Source organism: Rhodotorula paludigena (assembly GCF_050403205.1).
Source record: "Rhodotorula paludigena JCM10292 DNA, Rt_paludigena_JCM10292v1_ctg11, whole genome shotgun sequence".
NCBI lineage: Eukaryota > Fungi > Basidiomycota > Microbotryomycetes > Sporidiobolales > Sporidiobolaceae > Rhodotorula > Rhodotorula paludigena.
The window spans coordinates 42,426-57,095 of NW_027481447.1; the positions used below are offsets into that span (position 1 = coordinate 42,426).

Below are 14,670 nucleotides of genomic sequence, written 5' to 3' on the forward strand. Positions count from 1 at the left end.
CACGCTACAGCTTTGCCCTGATCCGCAGGCCGTTCCACTCCGTCCCGCTCGGCTCCTTGTCCCCCTCGTGTCCCTCCGGCACAGTCCTCGCCTTCCCCGCCCCTCCCCTCCGCTCCCACTCTGCCCTTGCAACCGCCTTAAGCTCCTTCTTGAGCACCTTTCCCGTCGCGTTCTTGATCAACCCCCCGCCCTCTTCCTCTCCCTCGAGCGCGCCCGACTCGCGCGACGGAAAGTGCACGAGCGCGGGCACCGCGTGACGCGGGAGGAGGGTTGCGCAGTGCGCGGCGAGGGCGGCTTCGGACACGTTTGAGGGGCGGCGGCGCGAGGGGTGCGACGGAGGGTGGAGGACGACGAGCGCGCTGCGTGCGTTGCGGGGTCCCTTTTACCCGTCAGTACGGGACCAGATAGGACGGCAGAGGGGGGAGGAAGGGGGACGCACGCGACTTGCTCGCCGTGCTGCGGGCACGGGACGGGCACGACGGCGCACTCGCGCACGGCCGGGTGCTGCAGCAGCGCGTCCTCGACCGCGACCGACGAGATGTTCTCGCCCGAGCGGATGATCTGGTGGTGATCAGTGATGCTTGTTGAGTCAGTACTCCTGAGAGAAGAGCTGAGGAGGAGGGGGACGGGACGCACGATGTCTTTTGCGCGGTCGGAAATGTAGAGGAAGCCTTCTTCGTCGAGGTAGCCGAGGTCGCCTCTGCAACTCGGCACGCATGATCAATCGGATGCCTCGTACACGTAGAACCAGAGGAAAAAGAGCACGTACGACCTGAACCACCCTTCGTCGTCAAACGCCTTGCGTGTGGCCTCCTCGTCCCTCCAGTAACCGAGCGCGACGTTCGGGCCGTGGATGCAAATCTCGCCCGTCTCTCCCGGCGCGAGCGACGGTGCGGAAGAAGCCGGGCCGTCGTGAGTCGGCGGGATGATCTTGATGCGGACGGCGAGAGCGGCAAGACCGCAGGAGGTCGGGCCTGCGAGCGCCGGTGTCAAGCGGTCAGCTTGCACTTGTCGAAGCCAGGCACACTGTGACTCACGGGCAAGGTAGTCTTCGCCCGCAAAGGTGGTCGCCACCGAGTTGGTCTCTGTCGCCGCGAGTGGGGAACGCCGTCAGTTCCGCGCCTTGCAGGGTACAAACGAAACGACGCACCGGTCAAGCCGTAGCCCTGGCTCGCACTCGCGCGCGGTGCGCGCTGCCGCGCCTCCTCGGGCAGGCTCGAGCTCGGCGGCCCTCCGCCATAGCTCAGGCTCTCGAGGCGGACCTTGTCCCACGCACCCGGGCGGCGGTCGAGCTCGTCGAGCATGGCAGAGACCATGTTGGGCACGCCACCCGTCATGGTGCATCCTTCGGAGAGGAGCAGCGAGGCGGCACGGGCGGGCGTGAACTTGTGCATCAGAATGAGAGACCCGCCCATCGCGGTCATGAGGGCGAGGAAGGATTGCTGCGGGAGCGAGCGGTGTCAGTTCCGCCCAGTAGCTGTAATGAAGCTATAGAACGCACATTGCCGATCACGTGGAAAAGCGGGACCGTCAGCAGAACGCTCGGCGGTTCCGCGTTCGGGTCCGGCTTGGGTAGGTCCTCGCCCCGGCGCAGAAGCATGCGCGCCTTGCCCGTCGCCGTGTTCCACCGGTTCGACATCCACTGCCGCTGCGTCGAAAAGACACCCTTAGGCAACGACGTCGTTCCCGAGGTGAAGAAGATGCAGGCGAGGTCTTCGGGCCCGATGGCAGTGTCGGGCAGAGCGGAGGGGGCGTGCGCGGCAAGCGCGGCGGAGAGCGGCTCGAAGCCTGCGACTGCAGTGCTTGTGCGCGTGACCAATAGGGTGCGGCAGCCGAGCTTGTGCAGGTCGGCAACGCGCGAGCGCAGGACCTGCTGCCGCTCATCGTCCACAAGGATGGCAGCGGGTTCGGTGATGGACAGGCAGTGGAAGAAGGCCTCCGGCGAGAGCCAGGCGTTGACTGCGACCGAGATGGCGCCGAGCAAGTGGCAAGCCCACCATCTGCCGCACCGAGTCAAAGGCCAAGAAACCGTCAGTTCACGGTCTTGTTCTCTACCGCGAGCAACGCGACGCACGCGACGATCCATTCGGGCGTGTTGCGCAGGGCAAGCGCGACGCGGTCGCCCTTCTTGACGCCGCGGGCGTGCAGCAACGAAGCGAGGTGGAGCACCCGTTCATGCGTTTCTGCGTACGTCAAGCGCTCATCTTCGTAGACGAGATACTTCCGCTGGCCGAAGGACTAACGAAAGAAGCGTGAGTGGTCCGTCGCTCTTTGTCGCAAGTGAGCAGGCGGAAGCACCTGTGCGGCGGTGAGCCAGTAGTCGCGAATCGAATCGGGCAGGTTGCGGTAGACTTTCACCCTGCGCGACCCAATGAGCCGGTCCTCGAGCGCAAAAGGTCTACGAGAGGGTGCAGAGGGGATTGTCAACGTTGAGTACGTCGAGGCGGGGAGGAGAGGGCAAGTGCGCACGAGGCGGGGCTTGCAAGGATGCGGTCGCAGGCCTGAACCGATCGCTGGGGTGCTGGAGGCTTGTACATTGCGGTCACAGGTCGCACGAGTGATCGTGAGAGGAAGAGGGGAGCAGGCGAGGGGCCCGGGTCGTCGAGAAGCCCGGAGGTCGCTCGCTCGCCTCGCCGTCCCCACACCGCCGCGCACGGGCCGAACTGCTGCACCGAGCTCACCGCTGCAGACTAAAGACCAGCTTCAATGCACCTGCCGCGCCCGCAGACGCTCTCTCGCGCTCACCGCCCTCTCGCCGCCCGCCGCTTTCCCCACTTGCCGAACCGCCCCTACTCGGCGCCCGCTGCCACGCCGGAGGCCGCCCTCGTGCGTGCAGAGGCCGGCCTCACGTTCCTCGAGCTCAACCGCCCCGCTGCAAAGAACGCGCTCAGCGTTGCGCTCGTCGACTTGCTCCGCCAGGCGGTCGAGGACGTCCGCTTCGACGGGTTCGGCATCCCGTTTCTCTCACGGTCGCTTCGTGGCTGACCATCCGAGGACACACAGATGGACACGAGCTCTCGTGCTGCGGTCGGCCGTTCCCGGCGCTTTCTGCGCGGGCGCCGACCTCAAAGAGCGCAAGGGCATGTCGCAGCTCGAGGTCGCGCGCTTTCTCTACAACCTTCGCCGCCTGTTGGGCGAGCTCGCAGACTTGCCAGTACCTACGATCGCGGCCATTGATGGACCCGCGCTCGGCGGAGGATTGGAGCTTGCGCTGGCGTGCGATTTGAGGGTCGCTGGTTCGTCCTCTCGCACAACTCACTGGAATTTTGGCGCTCACTTGCTTCCCCACAGGCTCGACTGTGACGAAGATGGGTCTGCCAGAGACTCGTCTCGCCATCATTCCTGGGTACGCTGGGCATACTCGAACTCAACCTGGTTCCGCGCTGATCTACCTCACGCCGCAGAGCCGGCGGCACGCAACGCTTGTCGCGCCTCATCGGCACCTCTCGGGCAAAAGATCTCATCTTCGGTGCCAAGGTGTTGAATGCCCAGCAGGCACTAGAAGCGGGTGCATTGAGGCTGCCCCTCGAACACGCGGAAGCGAGGGCTGACTGTGCGTCTCGATCAGGGATCGTCAACTATGTCGCGCAGGAAGGCCAGAGTGCAAGCGAGAAGGCGGAAGATGTTGTCAAGGAGATGCTGCAGGCTGGTGCGCTTGTACCGCGTGTCAGCGCTCTGAAGGCGGATCTGACGATTCTCGCTCACGACAGGCCCGCTCGCCCTCCGCGCGGCCAAGGTCGCAATGGACGTCGGAGCAGAGGCAGACCTGTACGAGAGAGCGGTATTTGAGCAATTTTGAGTAGGGGACGCTGACACTCGGCTTTCCCGCTCGCGCGACCAGTGAATCCGGGCTCGACGTCGAGCGCCTGGCGTACCAGACGATCCTGCAGACCGAGGACCGTCTCGAGGGTTTGCGAGCGTACGTTGAGTCCTCTGCTATAACGCTTTGGCAGCTCACGGACCCAAACTCGGCGCGCGTACAGGTTCGCCGAGAAGCGCAAGCCGGTATACCAGGGTCGTTGATGAACGAGGGCGCCTTGCAATGCTACTGCTTCTGACAGGTTGTCTTGCGAAGGGAAGAAGGTTTGCATATTGCGCATCTTGGGACACACGGCGTTAGGCATTGCGTCACGAGTCAAGCATGTCAACGTTGCAAGCGCATACTTGATGCTTACTTGACTAGGCCACGTCGCGCCGAGTCCTCCTCGGCCGTTCTAGCATGCGCCACGTTACGCCGAGGTCCTCGCCGTACCAGTCTAGGGAGCAGTAAGAATCTTCGTGAGCAACATGCACGACAGCGGGATGTACGTGAACAGAGCGAAAGCGCACCTTGCTCGATCTCGTCTCTCGACGCGCCGTTCAGCAGCAGCTCGACGCCTTTTGCCTCGCTCGCCTGTGACACGGCCCACCTCTGCGGCTCGTCCCACAGCTCGTGCGACTCCCACGCGTCGAGCGTAAGGTGCTTGAGCCGTTTTGCCCGCGGGCCGTCTCCTTGTCCGCCTTTTTCGGGAGGCGCGACAAGCGGTACGGCGGAGAAGGCGCGGAGGACGGAGGCAGAAGAGAAGGAGGGGAAACAGAGCGTGATGCGCTCCATGCGGGGGAGGGTGACGAGCGTCGACAAGACCTCGTCGCCAAAGAGGGAGTCCGTCGAGCAGCTGAAGTCGGTCAATTCCGTGAACGGAAGAAGGACGGAATTTTCGAGTGACCGCGAGCTCGAATCGTCGGCAAGGTCCTCGAGGTCGATCGCGAGGTGCAGACTTTTGAGCGTGTGACCGATGATTATGAACAGGCGCTCGAGGACACCTCGTGTCAACCCGGTGCACGCGGCGATGTTCAACGTCTTGAGCGAAAAGACGGAAAAGCCGAGGAGCCAAAGAGGTGCCGGTCCCGACAGGTCGCACGAGACAAGGTTCAGCTCGCGCAGCTGGTACGTCGGGAGCGGACAGGGCGCTCGCTCCATCAGGGCGGTTGACAAAATGCGCGGCTGGGATGAGTAGCCGGTGAGTCCCAAGGTCTTGAGCGTGGTGCAATGTTGCAGCAAGTCGACGAGCGCGCCGGTGTCGGAGCCCGCCTGGTTGGCGGGAGCTGGTGTGGACCGGCCGACGCTCGGCCACGAGGACGAGAAGAAGCGCGCGTCCTCGAGCGGAAGCGTCTTGAGGGCGCCGAAGAACCGCGCGCGAACCTGTGCGTCGCGGAGGTGAGGCTTCACGTCAGGACAGAGCGCAAGTAGAGGAGCGCACCTTGTCCTTCAAGGGGATGTGCAGCATCGTGAGCGACCTGACACACGGTGTCTGACGGAACACGCCGGCCATCCGACGGAACATCTCGCCCGCGCACTCGTCGAACGGCGCCGTGAGTCCCAGGTCGAATTCCTTTACGGCGGGACACAGTTCGGGATGGTCGTCAAGAACGTGTCGCAACCTCCGAATCGCGTTCGGCCCGTGCGGCGATAATGTCCGACCGAAGAGTCTGCACGGGACTTCATCAGTCAGGCAGTTTCAATGGACAACAACGGAGAGACACACCTCCGACGAGCAGGTAGCGACCATTCCTTGCAAACGACTGAGCACGCCTCGAGCGTCGGCAAGTCGCCCCACGGCTCTTGTGTAGCAGCCATAATCATGTCGAGCAGCTCCTCGGGCAATCGCACGGGTGCTCGCGGCACAGACGGCTTCTCCAAGGCATCGTGCCAGACGTCGTCGTCCGAGTCGTACATCGCGGAAGAGCCGCTCGAAGCCGAATCGTCGTCGAGCTCATAGACTGGGCCTGTGCGAGCATCGTCGTCAGCGAAAGCGATCCGGAAGGGCGTGAGAGCACGCACATCCAGCGGGTCCGGCGTTCGGGAGCGAAACCTCCTTGAGCTTGCTCGTGACGGTCGAGGCCGACCGCCGGTCGATGAGCAGCGCCATGTTCTCACTCGCCCGTCCAAGTCCTTCGTGGATCAAGCGAGCGAGGAGCGGGGAGTCGAGTCCTCGGGGATGTCGCGACGAGGTGGGGGCGGGCGGTTGCGCGCTCGTTACGGGGGCTGAAGGCGCTTGCTGGGATCGCGCTGAGCGCTCACTTGGTCTTCCGCAAGGAGGCAGCGTTCTTGCGAGAAGCGCGCGAGTGTGTCGTGGGAGAGACAGCGGCGGAGATGTTTCGCTTTTGGTCTGCCGAGACACAGACATGAAGCTGGGCCCACGAACGTTCATAGGTCTCCTATCGTCCTGACGAGAGCGATGCATGTATGCATGCCGCGGCTTCGCGGATGCCGAGCTGCCTCGGCGTGCAAGCGCCTCTCGCACAGGCCATCTCGTCGCTTCGGTCGCGTGCGCGGTGTCAACGCCTGCAATGCACACACACAAGACGCTACTTGGAAAGGAGACCGACGAGAATCTTGAGCACCTCGGCAGAGACGGCCTCGTTGGTCGTGCGGACCGTCAGCCGGCACAGCTGGCAGAGAAGACGCAAATCAGTCGGGCCGCGCACATGCGAAGAGTCGTAGTGAGAATAGCGCACCTTGGCCTCAGCGTTTGGCTCGAGCCGCAGCAAGCACCCGACCTTGCCCCCGCTCGACATGTGCATCACGCCTGCCGCGACAACGTTGTTCGGGTTCGGGTCGATTCCGTCAAGAACGCCCAGCCTCGTCCCGCCAACGACGCGCCTATTCTTCGCGTTGTCGACCTTGCCGCTCGCGTCGAGCACGATGGGGAAGATCTGCTGAGCCTCGCGCGGCGCGCCGCCGATCTGCTTCCACCGCTCGAAGAAGGCGGCAGCGTCGAGCTTGACGGGCTCGACAAACTTGGTCGGCCAGACGGGCAGGCGGAGCGTGAGCGTCTGGAGCGAGCCGGCGAGGTACGAGATGTGGAGCAGTGGCGGCGTCGTAAAGAGCTCGCGGCACTCGACGTGCACGAGCTGCTGCACCTGCGAGAGTGCGCTGATTTCGGCCGTCGGGATCTTGGGGAACGTGACACGCAGTGCGTCGTCGTCGTCCGACTCGACCGTCATGGTGAACGACTCGAGCGCGACCGAGATCTTGTTGCCGAAGTAGAGTGCGATGCGTCCGAGGTGCCCGTGGAATTCGCATTTGACGCCGACCTGGAGTTGCGCGTCCTCCCAGAGCACGCCCTCCGAGTTGTACTGCAAGCGCGTGAGCCACTTGTCGGCGCCGTGGCTGACCTGCTTTCGCGGCGTTGGCGTCGAGCTTGTCCCGGTTGCAGTCGGAAGGAGCGGCTTGGTCGCCGTGACAGGCGAGGTGGCAGCAGCGGGCGTCCTGGATTCGACGGGCGAGTCGGGCGGAGAATCTACGCCATTGGATGGCGCCGACATGTCGAGCCCGAGCAAGTCGTCGGCGATGGTGCCCGGCGTCGGCGCGGCCGAGGACCCAAGCGCCTCATGTCCTGCTGTCACACCGGGTGCGTCACGACCCTTGCGTCGCCCGAAGCCCTGGTAGCGCGCAGCGTCCTGCCCCTGGTTGACCTCCTTGCCGCCGATGTGCCACGTTCGCTTGTCGTGCGTGTCGCCCGTCTTCTTCAGCAGCCGACTCAGGAGCTGCGCAGAGCGGCGTCAGCACGGGCGCTCTACTCGAATGCACGGAGCAACACACAGCACTCTCGCGCTCAGGGAATGGCGGCATCTCGTCGACGACGACCTGGAGAAGCTCCTCGTCTGGCAAACGAGCGATGGCGAGATATTCGCACGCGCGCTGCTGCAGTTCGGCGTCGAGGATATGCGAGTACTTTTCGAAGACGGCAACGAGCTGCTCGCGGATCTCGGGGAACAGGTTGAGCCACTTGAAGTAGGTCGTAAGGAGGAGCGCCTTGGTCGCGTTGGTGCACAGGTTCGCGCGCGACTGCACAATCTGGAACTGCTCGATCGGGCTTCGACCCTGCGGCGTGAAAGTGTGAGCACAAGTGCGACTCGCGTATGCACACAGGAGACGAACCGGTTCATCGGCGATTAGGTGGCCGTACTCGCCGAGAATGTACGCGCCCACCTTGATCAGGTTCTCGTGCACAGACGGCTTGAGCAGGACCTCGAAGACCTTGCGCGCGGCGTACTGCAGGTGATTCGCGTAAGTAGCGTACAGCGGCGAGGGTCTGAGCGAGCAACCCACCTCCTGCAGCTCCTCCGTGTTGGTGACGATCTGCACGATGCGATACCACACCTCCTCGCCGACATGGTCGCCTGCAGTGCTCATGAGTGAGAGGATCGTGTCGAGGTACCACTGGTAATCGGTCGCGAATTTCTCGGTGAGGATGGCAATCTTGAGCACCATCTCTTCGCGCAGCGTGTAGTCGGCGACAACGAGGTACTTGAGAAGCTCGCCGACGATCGCCTTCGAGTTGCTCGTGTCGCACATCGAGTAGAGGAGGTCGAGCCCGCGCCGCCGGACCGAGATGTCCTTGTCGCGCAGCGAGAGCATGATGGTCGCCTGGTGCCGCTTGATGGCGTCGAGATTGTCGCTCCGCGCCGCAAGATGCGCCATCGTGTCGAGGCCGAGGTAACGCACGTTCGTCTCCTTGCTCATGATGAAACGCCCGAGGAGGTGCGCCGCCTGCTGCACGACGGCAGATTCGGTGTCGAGGTGAATGGCAAGGTTGATCGCCTCGAAGAGCACGGCGTTCTGCGCATTGTTCTGTTGCACGTTCCGGTGCTGGTCGCCCGAGTTCTTGAGGATGCGCTCGAGTACGTTGTGCAAGACGAGGCGAAGCGTCGGGTCCTCTGCGTGAATGAGCGGGGTCAACGTGCGTGTCGCTTGAGCTAGCGAGCGAATGCGCACCTGATGGTGGGTAGTATTGCAGCAGGCGAAGGAGCTTAACCTGGAGCCAGGGGATGGGGATCTTGTAGTAGATGTAGTCGGCGGAAATTTCGCCCTGAAGGATGATCTGCGACGGCGAATTTCAGCGACTGAACTGCAGCAGGAGTCAAGAGCGCGACGGACCTTGCTCAAGCGGTTCACCGCCTTCTGGTAGCAGATGCTGTATGCCTCGAGGTTGTCCTGCGCGAGCGCGAGAACGAGACTCGCGACAGCGACGACGACGCCCTGCACGACGGAACAGTCAGAATCTGGTTCAAGAGAAAGAACGGATGGCGTACGAGGTTCTGGTCGTCGAGGATGGATACGATGCGGAGCGCCCAGTCGGCCGCCGGAATGACCTCGGGGTGTTTGCGGTACAGCCGGAGGAGCGTGAGTGCAGCCTTTTTCTTGACGAAAGACTTGGACGTCCTGCCTCGGCAGACAAATTAGCACTTCCACCGCTTACAAGCCGACAAGACCCAGACGCACGGGCTGATGAGCAAGCGGTGGACGTCTGGTGCGAGCGCTTCCGCCATGTCGGCTCCGCCAACATTCGCAATGGCGTGCAGTGCGAGGCAGTTGGTCGTCTCGTTCATTTCGTCGAGGTCCTTACGGATCGAGTTGACGACGAGGCGCACAATGTCCGAGTTCTCGTGCATGAGAAGCGTGAGCGCCAGGTAGCCCTGTTTCACGTGCTGCAGTCAGCGTACCGCAGCAAGACTGGGCAAGGGAGAGCGCACAATCTGCTTCTCCGAGTACTTCGTGCTCGAAATGAGGTTGACTGCCTCCATATGACCGATATCGACGGGATAGCCGAGAATCGACGTAAAGATGATCTTCGAGATGTACCTAATGCAGCCACCGTTTATCAGTCTCGATCGACAAGTAGCGCAGCCACGATAACGCACTTCTTCTTCTGCCGGCCGTCTAGGTTGCCGTCTGCAACGTGCAAGCCGAGGAGGGAGTGAGCACCACCTGAGGCGTGGGAGAGAGCGCAGGACGCACTCTTGAACTGCTGGCGGATGTGAGCCATCTCCTTGTTGATGCGCTTCTCCTCGAGCTCGCGGACCCTGCACGCGCGCAGGTCGGCAATGTATTGCTGCTCGCCGGGGCCATGCAACGACGAGGTCAGCGAAGCGAGCAGTGATGCGGTGGGGGCGCCCACGCACCGTGAGACCACGCATGTCGTCCTTGACCATGGTGGGCAGCGTTTCGCGCGCTCAGCGGCGCTGGAGCGACAGGAAGAGCGAGGGTCGAGCGATGAGGACGAGGTGGGGGTGACGAGTCGTATGCTCAGCACGCTAGGTGTGCACGGCTGTACAGCAGGCTACTGCGAGCGCGCTGTGGGGAATGCGCACTCTCTGGCTCTGCAAAGACCCAAGATAGCGAGACGAAGAGGCGTGAGAGCTCCGTGCGAGTCCTCCGAGTTGCGCTGTGCACCTATCCTGCGGCTCAGGCTGCCTTGCGGATAGCTTTTGCGTAAGCTAGGGACAGTACTTACGAGCCACTAGCAGTGGCGAACACTCACAATTCCGAACAAACGGCCGACCTCAGAGTTCCGCTTTCGCTTCGACCGACTATGCTTCGCTTCTCGTACTTGCGGATGTCAACAACAGGTCAGACTTCATTGCCAGCTGTATCGAACTCGGGCGTAGTTGACAAGAGCCCCCGCGAAGCGTCAAAGACGGCTCAAGTTCTGCGCGGCATCGCTCGGCGACGCTTCGAACGGCTGAACCCCCGTGAGAAAGCGTGCAGGCTCGTGAGCTTGAGCATGCAGACGTCGTCGTCAGTCCTGTGGATGGTGCGCTCGACGCAGTGCAGTGCCGTGGAAGTCCTGCTCCTTGACCTGTGGAAGTGAGGGAGCGAGGGTGAGTAACCTGTGCGGCCTCGCTTCTAACGAGAGCGAGGCGCGACGGAATCGAGATGGAAAGACACTCGACACACGGCTGATCGCAAACGAATCCCGTCCATCTTGTTGCAGTTGACAGCGTGACCCTCGAGAAACGCATCGTGTCTCGTTCACAAACATGGCACGTCGTCCGAGGAGGTCTTGGTTGTCAGCATCGCCCATGCGAGCCCTTTCAGCGTGATGCAGAAGACGGTCCAGCCGGCGCAAACTTTGCCGCAACGCCTATACCCGACCCATCTACGAGGAAGCCATCGAAGAACTACGCGCCAAGCGAGTACGCAAGCAAGCGGGCGAGCGAGCGCGCGAGTTTTCAGTCACGGAGTCCAGCATTATCCACCACGCCAATAGGAAGACCGGTCCAGGCGGCGGCAGCAGGCGCGGATTGATCGTCCGAACAACTGCTCGCGCGGACTTGGTGGAGCCTGTAGCGAAGGACGGGGCCGCAGGCCACGGCACGCATTTGCAACGATGCTGTGAGCCTCACAGCCCTTCCGCCGCTCGCGGCGGAGGGCGGAGGATGGGGAGAAGAAGGGAGGGGAGACGGCGGCCCATGTTTGCCCCGGCCACGACGACGGCTCTTTTCGAATCGCTCTGCTTGACATGGCGCCTAGAGCACTGGAAAGGCCTGTGCGCCTGCCGGCGCTTTTCTGCCCGCTCCGCACAGATCTGCGCCCCAGCGGCCACCGGTGCATCCGTCTCCTCCGCCGCGCCTTCGGGACCCCCACTGTTGTCCTTGCTGCCACTGTTGGCTTGTGTTGTGGCTCTGCCTTTGCTGTGCGCAGGTGTCCACGCTCCCGCTTCCGCAGGCGGTCGCTTTCTTGTCTCGAAGCTGGCCTCGTGCACCATGGCTTCCACCTCGACCACCTTCACACCCTTCGATGTCGAGCAGAAGCTGCGAGAGCTGCCACTGTCCACCAAAATCAAGCTGCTAGCCGGCCAAGTCGGTCTTCCGTGCGGTGTGCGCGCTGTCCCGGACTGTGCTCACCCGTCGCGCCGGCCCTGCAGGACTTCTGGTGCTTGAACGACTCGCCCAAGGACGGCATCCCTATGGTGCGCATGTCCGATGGGCCCAACGGCGTTCGTGGCCGCAAGTCTTTCAATGGCGTCCCTTCGTCGTGCTTCCCGTGCGGCACTGGTCTCGCTGCTTCCTTCGACCGGGAAATGATGCACCGTGTTGGAGGCGCGCTGGCGGACGAGTGCCGCGCGAGGAGCGCGCACGTCCTCCTTGGGCCGACCATCAACATCCAGCGCAGTCCGCTTAGTGGCCGCGGCTTCGAGTCGTACTCGGAGGACCCGCTCGTCAGCGGTCTCAGTCCGTCTATTCTGCATCTTGTCTGTGCTGTACAGTACTTACCGGAGTCCCGTGCAGTTGCTGCTGCGTACGTGAACGGTCTCCAGGAGAAGGGTGTTGCGTCGACGATCAAGCACTTTGTTACCAACGACCAGGAGTTTAAACGCTACTCAGCCGACAGTGAGTGCGCTTTCCATGCTACCGGACCGAGCAAGCACTCAATCCCATTCTCGCGCAGGTGTGGTTTCGCAACGCGCTCTTCGCGAGATTTACCTCGAGCCCTTCCGGCTCGCCATCAAGCACTCGAACCCCCGCTGCTTCATGACCGCCTACAACCGTCTTAACGGGACGCACTGCTCGGAGAATAAGGAGCTCCTGGACGGCATCCTCCGCGGCGAGTGGGGCTGGGATGGTCTCGTCATGTCCGACTGGACCGGTGCGTCTACACACGAATACACCGGCTTCAATCCGCTGACGTAGCTGGGCTTTTGAAGGTGTCTACTCGGTCACCGAGTCGATCAAAGCCGGCCTCGACCTCGAGATGCCCGGTCCTCCAGTCATGCGCGGCGCGACCGTCAGCCGCGCTTTCGGTGCCGGCAAGCTCACGGAGGAGGACATTGACGACCGCGTCCGCAACGTGCTCAAGCTTGCCAACATCGCGATTGAGTCGGGCATTCCGTTCTACACCGGCGAGGACAAGGTCGACACCCCCGAGCTCCGTGCTCTCCTCCGCGAGGCGGCTGCCAACGCAACTGTCCTCCTCAAGAACGACAAGGGGCTCCTCCCGCTCAAGGAGTCTGCCAAGGGCAAGAAGATTGCCGTCATTGGCTCGAACGCCAAGCTTGCCTTCCCGTCCGGAGGCGGAAGTGCCTCGATGTCCACCAGCTGGGTCGTCTCGCCGCTCGAAGCCATCACAGAGGCTGCCAAGGCGGTCAAGGCGTCCGTCGACTTCGCTGTCGGTGTCTCGGCGTTCCACTACGTTCCGCTCATGGATCCCTACCTCACACACCCGACCAAAAAGGAGGCTGGCGCCCTCGTCGAGTTCTTCAATGGCAAGCCGAGCGACTCGTTCTTCGCCGATGTCAACTCGTTGGCCCAGAAGAAGGCCGACTACGCTGTGGACACCAAATCCTCGCTCTGCTTCATGATTGACGGCATCCCCAGAGACAAGCTCGAGGCCCATGTTCTCACTCGCGTTCGTCTCTGCCCTGAGCTTTCCGCAGCTTCCTTCTCTGAGCAGCATTACTTGTGCAGTACACGACAATTATCACTCCCGACACGTCGGGCACGTGGACGTTCGGCCTCGGTTCCGTCGGCTACTCGCAGCTTTTCCTCGATGGCAAGCCCATCGTTGAGAACGTCAAGTCGTACAAGGCCGGCGAGCTCTTCTTCACTATGGGCTCGGGAGAGGTCCGCGGCGAAGTCGAGCTCGAGGCCGGCAAGTCGTACAAGCTCGTGCTCCACGGCTATGTCGACGCAGACGCGCTCGGGCTTCCGCCTTTTGTGTTCTGCTCGTCGTTCCGCATCGGCGCATTCCGCAAGATCATCCCGGCTGAGGCGCGCCAGGAGGCCGCCGACCTCGTTGCCAAAAGCGACATTGCCATCGTTGTCGTCGGGACCAACCCGGACTGGGAGACGGAGGGCTTTGATCGCCGGGACATGAGGTGCGTCTATCTCTCCCTTGCTCTGACAATCCGATTCTCATTTCTTCGCTCGCAGGTTGCCAGGTGAATCCGACGAGCTTGTCAAGGCGGTCCTCGCCGCCAACTCGAACACGATCGTCGTGAACCAGTCCGGCACGCCCGTCGAGTTCCCCTGGATCAAGGACGCACCGACTCTTGTCCACACCTTCTTTGGCGGTAACGAGCTCGGCAACGGTCTTGCCGACGTGCTCTTCGGCAAGGTCAACCCCTCGGGCAAGCTACCGCTCTCGTTCCCGTGCGTCTTCCTTCCGCTTGCATTCCGCACGACATTGCTGAAGCCTTCTCTGCACAGTGCCCGCCTTGAGGACAACCCTGCATACCACTCTTTTGGTATCACTTCGGAGACGCCCGGCAAGGTCCTCTACGGCGAGGTGCGTCCGTAATCCCCTTCCGCCTCACGAGCTCCTGTTGACATCGATTATCTACAGGGCATCTATGTCGGCTACCGCCATTACGACCGCATGAAGCTCGCCCCCGCCTTCCCCTTCGGCCACGGTCTCTCGTACACCTCTTTCGAGCTCTCGGGCCTGTCGACCTCGGCCGTCTCGGACGCGGGTGACTTTACCGTCTCGTTCTCGGTCCAGAACACGGGCAGCATCGACGGGGCCGAAGTTGCGCAGGTCTACATCGCCGCGCCGTCGGACGGCAGCCGCATCGCGTCGCCGCCCAAGGAGCTCAAGGCGTTCGAGAAGGTCGCGCTCAAGGCGGGCGAGTCGAAGAGGGTCGAGGTCAGGCTCTCGCGCGAGGCGTTCTCGTACTGGAACGAGCAGCGCAACTCGTGGGTCGCGCCGGCGGGCAAGTACGAGGTCCGCATCGCGACGTCGGCGGCAGACAAGGATGTCAAGCTTTCGAACACGGTCGAGCTCAAGAGGGAGATCCGCTGGAACGGTCTCTGAGGCACTTGACCGTTCATGTACTGGAGTTCTTAGTAGGTTGTCATTGGTCGTTCATAATTCATCCGTTCCTCGGGCAAGTGTCCCACCCCGAA

General features: G+C 62.6%; 5 protein-coding genes across 5 annotated transcripts; 2 read left to right on the plus strand and 3 right to left on the minus strand.

Annotated features, from left to right (window-relative positions):
* Window positions 1-4: 4 nt before the first annotated feature.
* Window positions 5-2,537, minus strand: JCM10292_002239 (class I adenylate-forming enzyme family protein; the record flags this gene model as incomplete). Its single annotated transcript, XM_076647745.1, has 10 exons — window positions 5-359; window positions 440-561; window positions 637-700; window positions 770-974; window positions 1,038-1,085; window positions 1,151-1,442; window positions 1,502-2,000; window positions 2,075-2,238; window positions 2,299-2,398; window positions 2,470-2,537. 10 exons carry the CDS (start codon window positions 2,535-2,537, stop codon window positions 5-7), a joined length of 1,917 nt encoding a protein of 638 aa, XP_076506567.1.
* A 169-nt stretch (window positions 2,538-2,706) lies between these two features.
* Window positions 2,707-4,023, plus strand: JCM10292_002240 (uncharacterized protein; the record flags this gene model as incomplete). The annotated part of the gene is made up of 8 exons (XM_076647746.1): window positions 2,707-2,945; window positions 3,004-3,236; window positions 3,292-3,346; window positions 3,405-3,508; window positions 3,569-3,649; window positions 3,711-3,768; window positions 3,842-3,919; window positions 3,984-4,023. 8 exons carry the CDS (start codon window positions 2,707-2,709, stop codon window positions 4,021-4,023), a joined length of 888 nt encoding a protein of 295 aa, XP_076506568.1.
* A 156-nt stretch (window positions 4,024-4,179) lies between these two features.
* On the minus strand, window positions 4,180-5,909 carry JCM10292_002241 (uncharacterized protein; the record flags this gene model as incomplete). Its single annotated transcript, XM_076647747.1, has 5 exons — window positions 4,180-4,256; window positions 4,330-5,182; window positions 5,241-5,469; window positions 5,526-5,766; window positions 5,822-5,909. 5 exons carry the CDS (start codon window positions 5,907-5,909, stop codon window positions 4,180-4,182), a joined length of 1,488 nt encoding a protein of 495 aa, XP_076506569.1.
* A 439-nt stretch (window positions 5,910-6,348) lies between these two features.
* Window positions 6,349-9,978, minus strand: APL3 (Apl3p; the record flags this gene model as incomplete). Its single annotated transcript, XM_076647748.1, has 13 exons — window positions 6,349-6,432; window positions 6,499-7,530; window positions 7,586-7,867; window positions 7,925-8,038; window positions 8,096-8,703; window positions 8,762-8,867; window positions 8,924-9,025; window positions 9,079-9,208; window positions 9,269-9,462; window positions 9,520-9,628; window positions 9,688-9,718; window positions 9,785-9,878; window positions 9,949-9,978. The coding sequence occupies 13 exons, from the start codon at window positions 9,976-9,978 to the stop codon at window positions 6,349-6,351; spliced, it is 2,916 nt and encodes a 971-aa protein (XP_076506570.1).
* Window positions 9,979-11,532: 1,554 nt separating this feature from the next.
* Window positions 11,533-14,578, plus strand: JCM10292_002243 (beta-glucosidase H; the record flags this gene model as incomplete). The annotated part of the gene is made up of 9 exons (XM_076647749.1): window positions 11,533-11,628; window positions 11,694-12,000; window positions 12,058-12,159; window positions 12,218-12,415; window positions 12,474-13,174; window positions 13,234-13,643; window positions 13,699-13,917; window positions 13,975-14,053; window positions 14,111-14,578. The coding sequence occupies 9 exons, from the start codon at window positions 11,533-11,535 to the stop codon at window positions 14,576-14,578; spliced, it is 2,580 nt and encodes an 859-aa protein (XP_076506571.1).
* Window positions 14,579-14,670: the final 92 nt, after the last annotated feature.